General features: G+C 45.3%; 1 protein-coding gene across 2 annotated transcripts in view; it reads left to right on the top strand.

The window, feature by feature from the left end:
* Positions 1–18,273, top strand: part of FBH1 (F-box DNA helicase 1) — a 925,111-nt gene that overhangs the window by 170,618 nt on the left and 736,220 nt on the right. For both annotated transcript variants that reach the window (XM_069229276.1, XM_069229275.1), the window contains one exon: positions 14,348–14,455. In XM_069229276.1, the coding sequence (XP_069085377.1) occupies positions 14,348–14,455 (108 nt within the window). The remainder of the gene's footprint in view (positions 1–14,347; positions 14,456–18,273) is intronic.

The following is an 18,273-nucleotide window of genomic DNA, read 5'->3' as shown; positions in this document are numbered from 1 at the left end:
GTACCTTGTGGGAGGCATTTAAAGTGGTGATCTGGGGGATATGCGCATGGCGTGCGCAGAGCAATACGTTGTGAACTAGCCACTCTAGAGGCTCAGTTGACTGTGCTGGAAAAACACCTGTACGTTGATATGTCAAATGCTTTCCTGGCAGAGTTTTGGGAGAAGTTGTCAGATTATGAGGAGGCGGCGCTCTGCAAACTTTGTTTCCTGGACAAAGAGGCTATGGCGTGACGGTATGGAGAGGGCGAGCGAGCTGGTAGGACACTGGCAGGAATGCTGCGTCGCCAATGGGCTGGGAATTATGTTGTGGAGCTGCTGGAGTCTGCGGGCGTCTCTCGAACTGTTGCAGAGGAGGTTGGACGGGTGCTGACAGAGTTCTATGCTTCCTTCTATTACACCTCAGGCGGCTTGGCTACGGAGGCCTATTCCGATTATTTTGACAATATTAGTTTATTGTGGCTGAAGAATAAGCACCGGCAGTATTTAGATGTGCCTTTCTCTATTGAGGACATTGTGTAGGTTATCTGCAGTCTGCCCGGGGACAAGGCCCCTGGCCTTGATGGGCTCACGGTAGCCTTCTACAAGGAATATGCGGATTTGCTGGCACCGCATTTATTAGAAGTGTACGCTGAGGCGCTTGAATGCGGAACTTTGCCGCCGACGGTGAGGGAGGCCCTTATCATTACTATACTGAAGCCTGGCTAGGATCCGCGCTCTTGCGATTCATATTTGTTATTATCACTTATAAATCTGGATAACAGGATTTTAGCGAAGCTACTGGCCATGAGCCTGCAGCCTCTTTTACCGCCATGGTGCTCCTGGACCAGTCCGGCTTTGTGCCAGGTCGCTCGACCTTGTATAATCTGCGTACCTTCTTTGCAATTGCACAGTCTGTGTCCCCTGAGAACCATGCTGCAGTGGTATTTTTGGACACCACTAAAGGCGTTTGATTCTTTAGAATGGTCATATTTGTTTGGTCTATTGGCGCAATTGGGCTTGAGACTCAGATTTTCCAATTGATTTGCCTTCTCTACTCTGCTCCTGTGGTATGATTGAGTGTTAATGAGATGACATCAGATCCTTTCCCGGTATCTAGGGGTACCCGTCAGGGTTGACCCCATTTGCCCTTGCTCTTTGTGGTGGCTATGGAACCACTGGCGGTGCAGCTTCGACAACATCATAACCACAGAGGTTTAGCGTATAGACAACGTCCAGTCTTGGTTTCTATATTCACTGATGAAGTTGCTTTATATGTTCGGGTGTCACATATTCACCTTGATATACTCCTAGATGATATTGCACGCTTTGGTCAGATCTCTGGGATCGTCATCAATTGGTCTAAGTCTGTGGTCTTACCTCTGTTGGCTGTCACAGTGCAGTATTGTTTGCGATATCCTTTGCGCTGGGCTGATGGCCCGGTCCGGTATCTGGGCATCCTGGTGTGCGGGGAACTGGATGAGCTTCGGTCCGCCAATTATGGTAGGGCCATTGGCTGGCTGGAAGATAAGGTTGTGGCTTGGCTTTCCTTGCCGCTGTAGCTGACTGGCCGTATAGCCATTGCAAAGATTGTGGTTCTCCCTAAATATCTCTAATTGTTTGCCAACATCCCCTTTGTGCTCTCTACCAGCTTCCGGAAGAGGCTCCGGTCTTTGCTTATCTCTTTGGTTTGGGCGGGTAAGCAGCCCAAGATATCGTGGGAGACGCTTGTGCTGCTATTCGAGCTGCTGAGACTGGTTGCGGGATGCTGTGTACTGTCAGGAACAGTTGGCGGCCTATTGGGAGTTGAGGCCGCCCAATGCCCGTCCAAGGGATGTGTGGTCCCCTTTGCGGACCTTCCTTGAACGCGGGCAACAGCATGTTGCGTAGTGGACTAGTGTTTGGCGTTGTTTGCCTCGGTGGCCCCCTCACCTCACCTCCCCGCACCCCCTCCTCTCCACCCTCTCCCTCTCCATTGCCGTGTGATTACGCTTGATTGGTTTGGTTTTGCTGTGATAGTTGCGAGGACGTCTTCCCACTTCTTTTCCTTTCCTCCTTTCTTCTCTGACTATTCTCTTCTCTTCCTTTGTTTTCCGACGCGGATGGGGTGTGAACACTTGGGCTAGTTGGCCTTTTTTTGCTTACATTATATTGGTACAGCTAAGGTATTGTTGGCTTTTCCTGTTTTCAGGCAGGCAATGTCTGCTCCTCCGATTTTACTGTTCACATATTCTCCTGCCTTGGCTTTTGGACATTTAACTAGATGCATCAGTGTTGTTACTTGTATTGTCTTATACCATTTTGAAAATGCAATAAAAAAGCAACAAAAGAAATGACTCAAAGGTGGTGAAGGATAATCAACATTCTGCAGCCGTTGTGTTCCCTGATTTAATATGAACCCAGTCTGAATTTTTTTGACATCTGCCAAGTTTACCCCTCCTTGGGTAACCAACTTTTTTTTTTGTTTGTTTTTATGCAAAACTCACGTTTTTTTTCCCATTTTACAGGAATTTATTGAGTATTTCGTCTACGGAAGTGAAAAATAATTCAGACCATCTGAAGGGAAGCACACTTAGTAGATAAATGATTATTGATGTTATGATTATTTTAATTGATTCCGCTCTGCCCAGAACCGCCAGAACTTTGGCAACCATGCTTCAGTAATTTGATTAAACCTCATGATAACTAGGTCCTTGTTGTGAAGTACAAATTCAGTTATCATTAAGTTCTAGTCCTAAGTACTTTAAAGAATCTTGTTGCCAGACTAGCTCAGTTACAAATAATATTTAAAGGATGAGCTTCAGATTTATCTCTATTTAGGGTATTTCCAGCTACTGTGTCGTAATAAGAGATGGATTCAATAGGGCCAGTATGGCAGAGTTTGCATGTTCTGTGATAACTGAGACATCATCAGCATGAGCTGCTGTTTTGAAGCATTTATCTTTGCTTTTTAAACCAGCAATCTGAAAGGTAATATTCATGTAGACCAATAGGGGTTCAATGGCTAATAAAAACAGAGTAGGAATAAGTCCCTTTGTTTTAGCGCGAAAGAGTCTTGTATAGTGTTCCCAACTTTAATTTGAGCACATTGCTATTACCATTTTTATAAAATTTCCTCCTAGGTCAAATTCTTTAAGTACAGAATGGAAAAATGACCACATCACTTTATCAAATTCCTTTACGGCATCAATTGCTATTGTCACCACAGGTGAGATCTTCTTTTCGGCAAGATTATTGCATGTCAGAGGAGTCTAACATTATCACATGCCATTCTTTCCTGTATAAAACCTACTTGATAAGTACCAGCCAATGATGGAAGAATAGTCTCAATGTGCCAAAATCTTTGCATACATTTTGCAATACAGTTTATTAAAGAAATAGGTATGACATTTTTAGAAAGTGTACTCTCTTTACCTTCTTTAAGAATAACGGTTTTGCAGTGTGAATCTTTTCTGGATTCACATGCCTTGCATCATTCCGTCCCTTTTCTGTTTTTGGTGTCTAGTCCAACCTTCTCCTGATGTCCGACGCCTGCCCCGGAAGCCCCTATGCATTGTTGCCATCTTCACAATGTGTTTCTGCTTTTGTTGTTAAAGGAATGCTGAAAGCTCTCTGAATGGAAAAGAAAGAGGTAAGAAAGCAATCGATCATCTGACGTTCCAAGGAAAAGACAAAGTAGCTGAAGGAGGAGGATAATCAGTGAAGGATCCACTGAGAAACACCAATGTAGGTGGAACACGTGGGCAGCTGACAGGAGGAAGCCAGAAAATTAATGGGCAAGGGGTCCCCCTGCCCTGAGGGAGATGCGGAACACACACACACACACACACACACGTTTGATTCTGCCCTGAGCACTAAGAAGGCTCAGGTTATGAAAAGGTCATTGATGTTGAGCAGGAACACAAGAAGCACACAGAAAAAATGGTTGACAGGCAACTCTGAAAAGGCAGGGTTGATCGAGCCAAGAACATCTGACTAAAAAAAGCATAAATCTGGCTGACCAAAGGCAAGTTGAGGTCAAAAGAGCCCCTCGGGGTCCCAAACCAGGGACAGGAGGTCAATTGTGATGACTTTAGTTGAGAGAAGAGGAAGATGTCGGCTGAAACATTATCAGCCAAAATGTCGACAGAAGTAATGATGCCAGCGATCGGACTCGACATCTAAGAACAAGTACGAGATTTAGCAAAAATAAAAAAGACAGCTCGAAGCAGAGATGGCAGAGATCCTCCAAAAAGAAGAAGGACCTCGATGTCTCCCTCTGGTAGTTCCATATTCTATCAAGGCCTTTGGAAAGTGCATAGGAGGAGGATACCTCAGATCCACATGACAAAGAGCAGGAGATTTTTTATGAAGAAGACCAAGAGTTTCAGGGCCTGTTCCAAGATGCCAAGGACATGAAAAAAACACTGGCAGAAGCTCAAGGGCAACTCCCCAGAAGAGGCCTTTGCATCTGGACATGTACATGTCAGCGACATGTACATGATTGTCAATATATGCACACCAGCAGTGGGGGAGATTGGGAGAACTGCTGAAACACCTCCCTGAGCAGTGTCAGGAGAGGACAAGCTCTTGTGGTGAAACGCAAGAATATAGGCAACACCTGCTTAAGATCAGCAGTGGATACCGTTGACACACACAGCAAGTAGACAACTAGTGTTAGAGATGACCTTAAGGAGACACACCTGGTTGCGGGTTTCAGGCTTCAAAACAGAGGTACTGGCTGTATCCTAAATACGCTGTTCAAAGGGAAACTACTCTTTGGCAGTGCAGTGGACACACTGCAACAACTGAAAAAGGACAATGAAACTTCAAATTCAGTAGGAGCCCTACAGTTTAAAGAACAACAGAGAAGGGAAACCACTCCTATAAGGCCAGCAGGAAAAGGGGTTGGACTTCCAACCAAACACCAGCCTTTTCTATAAGCAAACCACGCACAGGTGCTGACGCATCAATGGCACTATCGGACGACATAGGTAGCCCTTTTGTGGACACAAGAGTGGCAGGGGACAACCATCTAGAGGTATGGAACTAGCAAACAAGTGACTCATAAACCCACAGCCTCCAACCAAACATAACATCTGTGTATGGAAGACTGTGGGCCTAATTACAACTTTGGAGGAAAGTGTTAATCCGTCCCAAATATGACGGATATACCACCAGCCGTATTACGAGTACATTATATCCTATGGAACTCGTAATACGGCTAGTGGTATATCTGTCACATTTGGGACGGAGTAACACCTCCTCCAGAGTTGTAATCAGGCCCTAGGGAATGGAGAGATGGCACATCAGACAGATGGATACTCAACATCATCATCAAACATGGCTGTTGCATAGAACTAATAACATACTTGCCAAAGCGGAGACAAAAGAAAACAACTCATATGAAGGTGGAAACCCCATTCCTATACTGGGAGGTAAAATAGCTGTTACAGAAACGGGTGGTAGAGAAACTACCTCTGAACGAGCTCAACCAAGAAAACTACTCAACATGCTTCCTGCTCCCAAAACTAGACAAATCGCTATGACTGATATTAGACCTCCACTTCCTACACAAGTTCAAAGACAAAAATTCAAGATGACTGTTGCAAGAAGTAATCCCACAACTCAGGGAAGTGGATTACATGGCATCCATAGACTTAAAGGACGCCTATCTGCACATCCCAATGAACTGCAGACACAAGAAGTTGCTATTCTTTGTAATAGACAAGACAGAATGCCAATTCAGAATACAACCATTTGGAATAAAATAAGCACCTGGGGATTCACGAAGTCCTTAGCGGCCATAGCAACACATTTAAGAAGAAGAGGAATACACCTGTGCCCCTACCTAGCTGACTGGCTAGTAAAGTTGGCTTCCTTCTCTAAGTACCTAAACAGCATAAGGGAAAACTCCTAGGAGCAAGAAAATAATACAACTCTAGTGAGAGCTTTTCTCAGTGACAAGAGAGTAGTAGCAATAATACAACAAGCTCATCTCTGCCACAAGGGTCACTGTCTGACATTGATGACAGCAGAAAAGTTGCTGGGGATGATGAACATCTCTTGCATTCTGTTAATCCCATATGTGAGACTAAACATGAGGCTGATCCAGGAATGGATCTAGAACCACTGGTCACAGGCGACAGAGTTGGGAGGATATAGTCGTTGTCATGCAGAGAATACAGGAGGAAATGGCATGGCTGAACACAGGTAAGAACATAACACTAGAAAGGCTCTTCATGCTACCAACTCCCACAGTGACCATCCCCATTGTTACCTGTCATACAAGATGGGTTAGCATGCTTTTTGGAAGCTCATCATCAGAAGAGAACGGAAACCAGATGAAGCTGTACAGCACATAAACCCACTCAAACTAAAAACATTTGTCCTAACCTTAAAATCCCTTCAAAAACAGCTATGTAGAACATTGATACAGGTTCAGACAGACAACACAACAAAATTCTTCTTCAACAAGCGGGGAGGCAAAATCCCTCACCCTATTAAAACAAGTGCAAGAGACGTGGAAGTGGGCCATCCAGAGACAGATAACCCTAACTGCAATACATCTAGCATGGATAGAGAATGTGTAATTGGACAAGCTCAGCATACAGGCCTCTGTCTTGCACAAGTGGGAACTGAATCAAACAGTAGTCAAGTAGGTGTTCCAAAAGTGGGGGACGTCAGAGATAGACCTGTTTGCAACACCGGAGAATACAAAATGCCAGTTCTTCGCATCCAGGCACCTATACCACTGCTCTTTGGAGAATGCACTCTCAATAGACTAGACAGGAAATTTCTGTACTACTTTTCCCCCGACCCCACTTGACAGTGGCCTCTACAAGGGGGCACATTCTTCGCTGCACCAGTTGTCAGACGATTCCTAGATAGGGCCTAAAGCTTAGCTCCACCAAGATGTGCACAAACGCCCATGTGGAACCTAAATGTGGTGCTAACACAAATGATGAAATACCCTTTTGAACCACTCCACTGGGCAGCTCTAAAATTTGTCACTTTTGAGACAGCCTTACTGATAGCAGTGATATCGCTACACAGGGTAACTGAGCTGCAAGCACTTACCATCCAAGAACCATACCTGCAAATATACAAGGACAGTGTAGTCATGAGAACCAACCCACATTTCCTGCAACAGGGTATATCACAGTTTCACATAAATCAGGCAGTCTAAATACCTAACTTCTTTCAAGAACCAAAGACACTAGCCGAAAGAGTCCTACATACACTGGACACTTTCAGAGCAATAATGTATTACCTGTAGAGAACAAAACCACACAGGAAAGGTACACAATTTTTTGTATCGTTCACAGACAAGAACAAACGGATGACAGTCACTAAGAAAACAATCACAAGGTGGATAGCTTAAACAATCAAAATGTGTCACAAAAAAGCTGGCATGTAACTGGAAACGAAGCCCAGGTCACACTCAACATGGAAGAAAGAAACAACATTAGCCTTCCTGGCGAACGTTCCTTTAAATGACATTCACATGTCAGCCACATGGTCATCATTCCACACATTCACAAAACATTACTGCATAGTGGAGAGTTCACGGACCCAGCCACTAGATGGCTGAAGAATGCACAGCCTGTGAATCCAAAAAAATCTTAATGCTGCAAAATTACTTCTACCGATAAGTAACCATTTTGTTATTCGTGCTGTGCTGATGTGTCCACAATCACACCAGTCTTTTCAAATTTGTGAAACAAATCCAAAGTTGGTTCTTTAAGTTCATCCCAGATTATTTTATGGAATTGTGCTCTCAGCCCTCGGGCCTGAACCTTTACCTTCTTTTAGATCTTTAATTAAGGGCCTTAATTCCTCTAATGTAATGTATTTATCAAGGGATTCTGATTCTTTTTGTGTTGTGTCAACCCTCTGAAGGTTTAAGTTATTCAGAAACTGAATACCCTCTCCAGGTTTAATTGACTTAATTATTTTCATAAAACTCGAGGAATGTTCTTGAAATTTCTTGAGCATCAGAGTGTAGGTCATCTTTTTTGTCTCAAATTGTAAGGACCTGGTTATTCATTTGCTTGTATTTAAGATATCTCACCAAGGCTTTGCTTGCCTTGTTTCTTTCATAGAGGTTAACAGAGTTATGGTTAGTTACCCGCTGCTCGCCCCATCACTCATAATTTTATAGTATTCGTATATTTTTTGTTTTTATCAGGGAATCTCATTTATTCACCCTTTTCTGATGAATATGGTATATCTAGTTTCTGAATTTCCTTCTGTAATATAGTTAACTTATTGGTCACCACCCTATTTGTTCATGTACGTATGCCAATCAGGGTTCCTTTGATAGTTGCTTTAGGTGCATCCCATCGTAACTGAGGGTGAAACTCTTCTTTGGGATTGTCACAAAAACAATTTGAATGGATTCTTGTAGAGTCTTACGATGTATCGGCTCTTGCAAGATTCAGGATTAAACACCAATGCCTATCTTCTTTTTTAGTTGGGGACCAGTTTTTCAGATAATTCATAGATACCATGATAGGAAGAGGAGCAGCAGAGAATGTTGCACACATAGAGTAATGGCGGGTATGTTATTCCTGCTTCCTGCTTCCACCATCTGCTTCCTGCCACCAATGGACATGCTTTAAAATTAGATAAGTGGTCTAAAATTAAATCTAACACCAGTTTGAAGTCACCATCAATCAGTCGCAGCATCACTATGTTGCTCTGCAAGCAGATTATTAATTGTATTTCAGAATTTTGTATCAGTAATGTTGGGGGCATGTATATTGAGTACATAAAATACCCTTCCATCTTTTTCTACTCTGTTAAGTGTCCATCTTTGTTCAAATGTGTTTCTAGGACCTGGATCCTGTTACCGTATTACCTCCCACATGCAGGACGCTACACAGGTGTTAACCCAAAAAGTGAGAATCAAAGGTGAAGCCGCCTTTGAGGGGCAGATGGCTAACACTTCGGAGAGGGGCTGCTCTATTGTTTAGGTAGACAGGCTGGGACTAGGGGCAGGAAAAGGGAAGCCAGTTATCAATCCAGTTTTCCTGAGGTGTGTAGCTCCTTTGGTAGCCAAAATTCTGGTTTGGGTAGGGAGTGCTGGATGCCGACAGATGGAGTTTGCGGTCTTAGGAGTGTGCAGAATGGTGCATCCTGGGACAGCCATATTACACACTTTTCAGGAAATGGAAATCAGGAGGGAGGGACCCTGGTAGCTCACTGGCTACCAGCTGCATCATATCCTGAGGACATTCTCTGTACATAAATAGGGCATTCAGAACCCACATCATGACTGGAAGAAGGGCTGCCCTGCTTCACCAATGTAGACTGCACCTGCTGCACCTGTGGGCTAGCAAACGAGAGGGACTGTGCCTGCTGTGTCCTGCCCAAGGAGACGACATTCCCAAAATCCAACCAAAAGCAAAGAGATTCCAAGGGTTAGCCGACGTCGCAGCACAGGTACACGACAGCTAAAGAAGCCTGCTGTGAGAGTTAATGGTAACCCAGATCACCGGATCGCTGCTGCCTGCCGTTGTGCAGCACCGGGACCCAGTGCTTAGAAGTTCTAGCTGAGTCTGCTGGACCCTTGAAGTGCAGCTCAATCCACTGCACCCTAGATGCAGCCAACACAGCTGCAAGGAGCATTAATTCCAGCATGCTGCTCAGATGTCATGCCTGGTTCAGGGTCCCAGGCTTCAAACCAGAAGTGTAACAGAAAATATTGGCACTCCCCCTTTATGGAGGAAATTTGTTCAGCCCTCAGGTGGACACCCTGCTTGAAAAAATAATTAAAAAAAAGAAAACGAAACAGCTAAAGAGTTTGTAGCGTTGCCTACATCATCCCAAAGAGGCTTCTTTCACAGTTATCCCTACCATGAGGCAGCTAAACCCACCTCCATGAATACGGCCACATCCTACCAATGTCTCCAGGCACAAACCACCTCATCTATCGGTTACATTAGAGGCTCCTAGAGGGGCTATACATCTAGGGGCAGAGGAAAATCAGGCTTCCCAAAGCCCTCTGCCACCACAACACGGCCTTGCCCACCATTCCCCCCGACCACCCAAGACCTGTCAGGGGATGCTTACAATGTTTTTCCCCGCCTGACGGAACATCACCACCACCTAGTGGGTGTTGGATATTATCCAACAGGGTTATTGTCTACTACTCACTTACACACCTCCAAACGTTCCACCTAGAAAGCGCAAACTCTTGCTGAAACATCAACAGTTGCATAAGGAGGAAGTACAGGCACTTTAAAAAAAGGGGGGGCCCATAGAACAGTGCCAACCCACCATCAAGGCACAGAAGTCTATTAACTCTACTTCCTTATTCCCAAAAAGGATGGGTTGTTGAGACCAGTCTTGGACCTCAGACCCCTAAACCAATACATCCTCTCAGAACAGTTTCACATGGTCACTCTTCAGGATGTCATACCACTACTAGAACAAGGCGACTTCATGGGAGCACTCGACCTGAAAGATGCCTGTTTCCACATTCAGATGCACACAACACATTGCTGATACCTCAGTTTCATAATAAACAACCAACATTTCCAATTTAAGTTGTTACCCTTTGGGTTCACAACCGTCCCCGGGGGCCTTCACCAAATGTCTCACAGTGGTAGCAGCCAACTTGGACAAGCAAAACAAATGTTTTTCCATACTTTGATGATTGGCTCATCAAAAGTATTACTCGTTTGCAGTGATTCCAACACACTCAAGCCACCATAAATTTACTTCATCAACTAGGTTTCACCATCGGTGAAGTCAAACGCAAGCTCCAGCCTCTCCAGATAAAACCTTAGTCAGGAGCAATCCTTGATTCACAATGAGGTATAGCTTACCCCAATGCCACCAGGATTCCATCCTTCCAAACATTTATTCCTGTTTTAACCTCTTCAGCAAATAACAGTAAGGACAGTCCTGCATCTCCTCCGTATGGTGGCTTTATGTATAGACATAGTATCTCAGGCCAGACTGAACATGCGTCCTTTGCAAGAGTGCTTAGCACGCCAGTGGCCTCAGGCTGAGGGTTGATTGGAGTATCTAGTGTTGGTCGGCCATCAAATCTCCTAAAAGGATGGCCTTTCCTGGACCCAGTTCTGCAGAGAATCATAACAGATGCCTCCCTCACGGGCTGGAGAGCGCATTCACAAGACCTCCCTGTCCAGGAACACTGGACGCTCAGCCCGAAACATCTCTATTCCTATCACTTGGAGTTGCAAGCTGTTTATCTAGCCCTACAAGCCTTCCTTCCTCACCTGATTGCAAGGTATTCCTCATCAATACAGACATAACATGTTACAATGCCCTAGAGCACTCCAGCTAGTGGAGATACCCGCCCCCACTTTTGGCGGCAAGTCCGGAGGAGATAATGAGAAAAACAAGGAGGAGTCACCCTCCAGCCAGGACAGCCCCTAAGATGTCCAGAGCTGAGGTGACCCCTTCCTTAGAAAATCCTCCATATTGCGTTGGATGATTTAGCCCAATAGTATTAGGAATGTGCCCCCGTCCCTAAAGGGAGGAGGCACAAGGAGTGTGTAGCCACGCTCAGGGACAGTAGCCATTGGCTACTGCCCACCAGCCCTAAACACACCCTTAAAACTAGTATTTATGGGCGACCCTGAACGCAGAAAATCAGATTCCTGCTGACCTGAAAACCCCGCAGAGAAGAAGGAGACGACAAACGGTTTGAGTCCAGCCCTACCGGCCTGTCTCCTAATTTAAAGAACCTTCAACAGCGATGCATCCTGCAGACCCAGCGACCTCTGCCGACTCGGAGGACTGCCCTGCAACTCCAAAGGACCAGAAACTCCCATGGACAGCGGCTCTGTCCAAACCAACCAAGAAGAAACCATCTTTAAAGGGACTCCCACCTCACTCCTGAAGCGTGAGTCTCCAACACTCTGCACCCGACACCCCCAGCCCTAGTCCAGAGAAACCAACACTGCAGCGAGGACCCCCCAGGTGACTTCCACGGTGTGTCCACCCTGAGATTACCTCCCTGCACCCCCACGGCAACACCTGCAGAGAGAATCCAGAGGATCCCCCTGACTGCGACTGCCCGGTATCAAAGAACCCGATGCCTGGAAGAAGCACTGCACCCGCAGCCCCTAGGCCTGAGAAGAACCAACTACCGGTGCAGGAGTGACCAGCAGGCAGCCCTCATCTTTGCCCAGTCAGGGGCTGGCCCGAGAAGCCCCCTGTGCCCTTCCTGCATCGCCAGAGTGACCCCCAGGTCCCTCCATTGATTTAAATGCAAAACCTGACACCTTCTTTCACACTGAACCTGGCCGCCCCTGTGCCGCTGAGGGTGTATTTTGTGTGCCTGTTTGGGACCCCTGCTGGTCTGCTCCCCAAGGACGCAGCAGACTGGAACCGGAGCACCCCTAGTCTCCATAGGCGTCTATGTTATTTGGGCCCCTCTTTGACCTCTACACCTGACCGGCCCTGTGTTGCTGGTGCTGTGTGTTTGGGGTTAACTTGAACCCCCAACCGTGGGCTGCCTATGCCCCGGAGACTGAACTTGTAAGTGCTTTACTTACCTGACAAACTAAACTTTACGTACCTCCCCCAGGAACTGTTGAATTTTGCACTAAGGGCCAGATGTATCAAACTATTTTGCGATCGCAAAAATGCGTTTTGGTATGTAACAAGTCCAATTTGCGATTCAGTAACGTTTTACCGAATCGCTAATTGGATTTGCAACTACATACCGATTCGGTATTAGGAAGGGGCCTGTCAAGGGCGTCCCTTCCTAATACCGAATCGCAGAGGTATGTATGATTGTTTTGTGACCATGAATGCGGTTGCTAAACAGTTGCAGTTACCACCTACTTTAAATAGGTGGTAACCCATTCACAAAGGGGAAGGATCCCCCTGACTGCGACTGCCCGATATCAAAGAATCCGATGCCTGGAAGAAGCACTGCACCCGCAGCCCCCAGGCCTGAGAAGAACCAACTACCGGTGCAGGAGTGACCAGCAGGCAGCCCTCCTCTTTGCCCAGTCAGGGGCTGGCCTGAGAAGCCCCCTGTGCCCTGCCTGCATCGCCAGAGTGACCCCCAGGTCCCTCAATTGATTTCAGTGCAAAACCCAACACCTTCTTTGCACACTACACATGGCCGCCCCTGTGCCGCTGAGGGTGTATTTTGTGTGCCTGTTTGGGACCCCCGCTGGTCTGCTCCCCAAGGACGCAGCAGACTGGAACCGGAGTACCCCTAGTCTCCATAGGCGTCTGTTATTTGGGCCCCTCTTTGACCTCTACACCTGACCTGCCCTGTGTTGCTGGTACTGTGTGTTTGGGGTTAACTTGAACCCCCAACGGTGGGCTGCCTATGCCCCGGAGACTGAACTTGTAAGTGCTTTACTTACCTGACAAATTAACCTTTACGTACCTCCCCCAGGAACTGTTGAATTTTGCACGAAGGGCCAGATGTATCAAACTATTTTGCGATCGCAAAAATGCGTTTTGGTATGTAACAAGTCCAATTTGTGATTCAGTAACGTGTTACCGAATCGCTAATTGGATTTGCGACTATATACCGATTCGGTATTAGGAAGGGGCCTGTCAAGCGCGTCCCTTCCTTGTACCGAATCGCAGAGGTATGTATGATTGTTTTGTGACCATGAATGCGGTTGCTAAACAGTTGCAGTTACCGCTTTAAATAGGTGGTAACCCATTCACAAAGGGGAAGGGTTCCCCAAGGGGCCCCTTCCCCTTTGTGAATGCATGCAAAAACGTTTTTTAAAGAAAAATGAAAAGAAACTTTTTAATTTTTAAACACATCCCGTTTTGGCCTGCATTTAAAAAATAAATAATAATAATGATAAATAATCCAAAAAAAATAAATTGCTTTATTGAAAAACAATCACAGACATGGTGGTCTGCTGAGCCCAGCAGGCCACCATCCCTGTGATTGTAGCCATTCGCATTGGCTCGCAAATTGCGACCTACCTCATGAATATTGATGAGGTAGATCCATTTGTGAGCCCTTGCGAATCGCAGTACGAAACTCCTGGAGTTTCATACATTCCAATAGCGATTACTTAATTGCCATTCACAACAAATCGCAATTAGGAAATCGCTATTGGATATAATGATACATCTGGCCCCTAATTGTCCACTTTTAAAATAGCTTATTGTCATTTTATGCCAGACTGTGTACATAGTATATAGAGAGCCAACTTCCTACAGAGGGTGATTTTGTTTTAGTGCAAATATAACATATTGTTGATATTGATGTCTCCTAAGCAGGTTAAAACTGTGAATGTATACATGTATGTAGACAGTTATTCCTTTGCAAAACTGTTTTGGTTGCAAATGAAAGAATGCAAAACATTAAATTATAGTATTAAAGATTGTCTCAAGTCGGGATCTGACTCATGTCTGTTTTCTTTAGAATACACTATAGTATTTTCTACTGTTTAAACCAAATGGAGAACTTAAACCCTGTTGATGAACACAAGGAGAAAAACATCCTAAACTATGAAGGTGATGCTTGCCTCAGGTAAAGATTTGTCACTTTAATTATTTAACTTTGATCCACTGCAACACTAATGCTGATGTTCACTCCTTTCAGTAGATGTAACCATCCAAGAAAGAAAATTGTTACTTTTTGGTGAATAGCCAGATGTATGTGATAACTAATGCTTTATCTAATTATGCTTCCGTGCTCATTGTTTATTTCTTGTGTTCCTTATGGATTTGACCAGTATTGCACCTATGTTTGCCTGATGCCAAATCTCAGTTTCCTTACTCATGCCTATATTTTCTGGTCAAATCCTATTCTTCTGAGATAAATTCTGTAACATACACGCATACCTAACCTAGCCCTTCACCTGTTCATACCATTCACCTTATAATCCCTCTAGCTTTTTTTAGTTCATTTGTAAGTTTGCTGCAAGCATTACCTGTTCAGTTCATAGAGGTTAAGTTGTTTGAAAGCTGAAAGTAAATATTTATGGAAACTTAGATTTTAACCTGCATAATGAACGTCTGATTTGTGGTAATTCTTGCATGCAACATAATCTAGAGAATGACACCCATTAATATGTTGAATGGTGCCCCAATAAATGTATCGAGAACATATAAAATCCTCACCACTCACATTGAACATAGACAGGAACAAGCAAAATATAGATGGGATTGTGTGCTATCAGAACCCCTATCACAACACACATGGAGCCAAGCTATGAAAATGGTTTATGAAGTATCACATAACCCTCGTTTCCGCTACACCCAGTTCAATTACATGCACCAAACATACCTATCACCCTACTGCATAACACATATGTTCCCCCAGTCGCTGCAAACGTGCCCCAGATGCGGAACCACAGAGGCCACTTTCTTCCACATGACATGGGACTGCCCCCAATCCGAAACGCATGGAACAACATAATAACCTTGCTAGTCGAGTGGACATACATCACACTATCTCCCAATCCCGAATTATGCCTACTGGGAATAGGTTTGAGTCCCAAAAAACAGAAAGAAACACTCAGATGTATTGCCCTAGCACTGGTGATGTATAGACGCCTCATAGCCATGCACTGGAAAGCCCCGGGTGACCGGGGTATCGATCAATGGCATGCTGAGCTGCTACGATAGGCTAAGGCTGAGGTGCAAACGCTGCAGCTCCTCCTGGACAAAGGGATCCTGGTCAAGGGCCTGGACACTTGGAATTCCTTCGTGATAGCTGTAGAAAGCAAAGATGACGAGCGACCTCCCTGAATATATTGTTTACCAGGCAACAACCGGTGCTTAAAAACACACAAAAAAATAAAAGAAAAAAACCACAGTGGTTCACCAGTGGCGAGCTAATTCAGGGGGATGGAGCACTTGATTACATTGCACGCCCTGGCGGGTCCCGCTGCCATGGCTGCTCCCTCTTCTCGGGGGCTGCCTCACCATCGACCTCTCCCCGAGTGCAGACCTGGCCCCCGGGCTCTCCCTGACTCGCTCCCGGGCGACGGGTGTGGTCGCGAGGCTTTGGTTCGGGGGCGGGCTCGCTGGACCTTGAGTGGTGGGCCATGTTCCCCGTTCCCTCTGTCTCCTCCCCTGCCTTCTCCCCAAACCCCCCCTTCCCCCCAGCACTCGCTCGACCCGTCCCTGATCTTTTCATAATGTCCTTCGTCTGTACTTTCAATCTCTGGATTGCTATCTTACTTAGTGTGCTAACATTGCGCTTCGAATGAACACTACCTCCTCAGCCTTTCGCTTACTTGCGCGGGGGCTCCCGCGTAGCCGTGTATGCATGGGTAGGGAGGCTCCTGCACGGAAATAGTAAATGTGGCAAACCAAGGAAAACTTTATTGTACTATACCCTGGAACATATTGTAATCACCTGTATCTTTCTTTTGTGTTACTTGTTGGTCGCTATAACAATAAAAACATATTTAAAAAAATATATGTGTTGAATGGTGAGATGGTGGCAGCTTTCAAGCTATGTGTTCACCATAGAATTTATTTTTGAGTTCAATAGCAGCCAGAAAAACGTCCTTTATATTATGTTTGTAAAGCTGTAATTATATGATCTGGAAAGAGTCCCCAGACTGATTGGAATGTTAACCAGGAACAGGACACTTCGTTTTGTTCATGTCCATTATCTGGGTGTGCTGTCCTTTGCAGCTGTTCGTACCTTCCCGGCCTAGAGTTTGTGTTTTCCTGCCATGCATTCTGTGTTTTGCTGCCCAGAACCTGTTTCTACCTGTCACATTGTATGTGCATATGTATCTTACTGCCTGCAACTTGGTGGCCTTTTGTCAATGGATCCCACAGTATCCATGTCCCCCTGACCCATTGTTTTTGCTTTCCTCTGCAGTGTGCACATTGTCCTGTCCCAATGCTTATATTTCAGCATGCTATGATTTGGATCCCATTGTTTTTGTTTCGATTGCATTTTCTATTTCTCCGGTCTTGAGTCCAGCTCGCCATAACTTATTTTTGTGCCCCAGTGTCTGAATGTTCTGGTCTCAGTGTTGGTGTTCTATTGTTCTGCTGTACTAGCCATTCCCATCTCTGTGCCTCTCAGTCATGGTGTTCATATATCCCAGTTTGCTTCTCTCTAACCTTATTTTTACTTGGTATTTTTTTGTTTTTGTTTTCTTGTGTTTGTTCTTTTCTGTGCTTATGTTTTCAATTGCTCTTGTTTGCTCATGTTGTATTCCTTCATTAGAGGAATGTGAAGGAAAAAAAAGTAAGACAGATGAAAAAAGAACATTTGAAGTCCGACCCCTAAGCTGACAAATGCTTTAGAATAAAAGTGAATATCAGAAGAACCACCATGGAAGAAGGTGGAGAGGAAAGTTATGCTTATCCTCTGAGCCACCAACCTGTTGGATAGGACCAGTGGTACAATGTTGTTGGACATCATAATAGGTTGTTGGTAGCTGCTTCAAACACTGCTTTGGGATACACTTTTTGTCAGATACCAGCACCACAGTCACCTCTTGCAACACTATCTCCTTTGTGTCTCTTATCTTTCTGATGCCACTTAAAATCCAAATCAAGGCACAAAGAGGGCTTTATTTGATGAGGATCTCTTTAATTAAGGTACTGCATAAAGATGCCTTCTACAGGTTTCAGTCAAGTTATGATTTAAAGTGAGAGGGACGTCTCATTAGTTACCAGTTTGAAGGAAATAATGAGGACTCGTAGGTAGTTATTTATTCTCCCACATAGGCACTGATGATTTCTCAACATTTAGGCCCTCATTACAACCCTGGCGGGCTGTGTTAAAGCGGCGGTAACACTGCCAACAGGCTGATGGTAAAAACAAACAAAAAATGGGCTCATGACCACGGGGAAACCGCCAAAACAGACAGCCACTTTAACACTCCGACTGCCACGGTGGTAGCAACAAACACTGCGGCGGTCACCGCCAAAAGACAAGCGGAAGACAATGTACCGCCCACCACATTACAACCCGCCTATCTGCCAGCTTTTCCGGGGCGGTACCAACACCATCAAAAACACGGCGGAACAATGTTTGGAAGGGAAACCACTCACCTCTCGACACTCAACAAGAACCAGGATGCCATGGAGCCCGAGCTACAGGTCCTGCCCATGCTGGTCTACCTTCTCATCTACCAGGAACATCAAAGATGGCGGCGACGACGACGGTGAGTACTGCACCTAGTACACAGGGGAGGGGGGAGGAAAAAGAGAGTGACACACACACGCAACACCCCCACCCTCACCCACAACACCATACACACAAACACATGCAGCATCATTACATTTACATCCCGTAACCCTCTGGAAGAATGCAAGGACAAAAGGAATTGAGTCAAACCAGTGATATTTTAGAAATAGTCAGATATACTA

Source organism: Pleurodeles waltl, chromosome 4_1 (genome assembly GCF_031143425.1).
Source record: "Pleurodeles waltl isolate 20211129_DDA chromosome 4_1, aPleWal1.hap1.20221129, whole genome shotgun sequence".
NCBI lineage: Eukaryota > Metazoa > Chordata > Amphibia > Caudata > Salamandridae > Pleurodeles > Pleurodeles waltl.
Note: the sequence above shows the minus strand (reverse complement) of the source record. Positions and strands in the feature narration are given on the sequence as shown.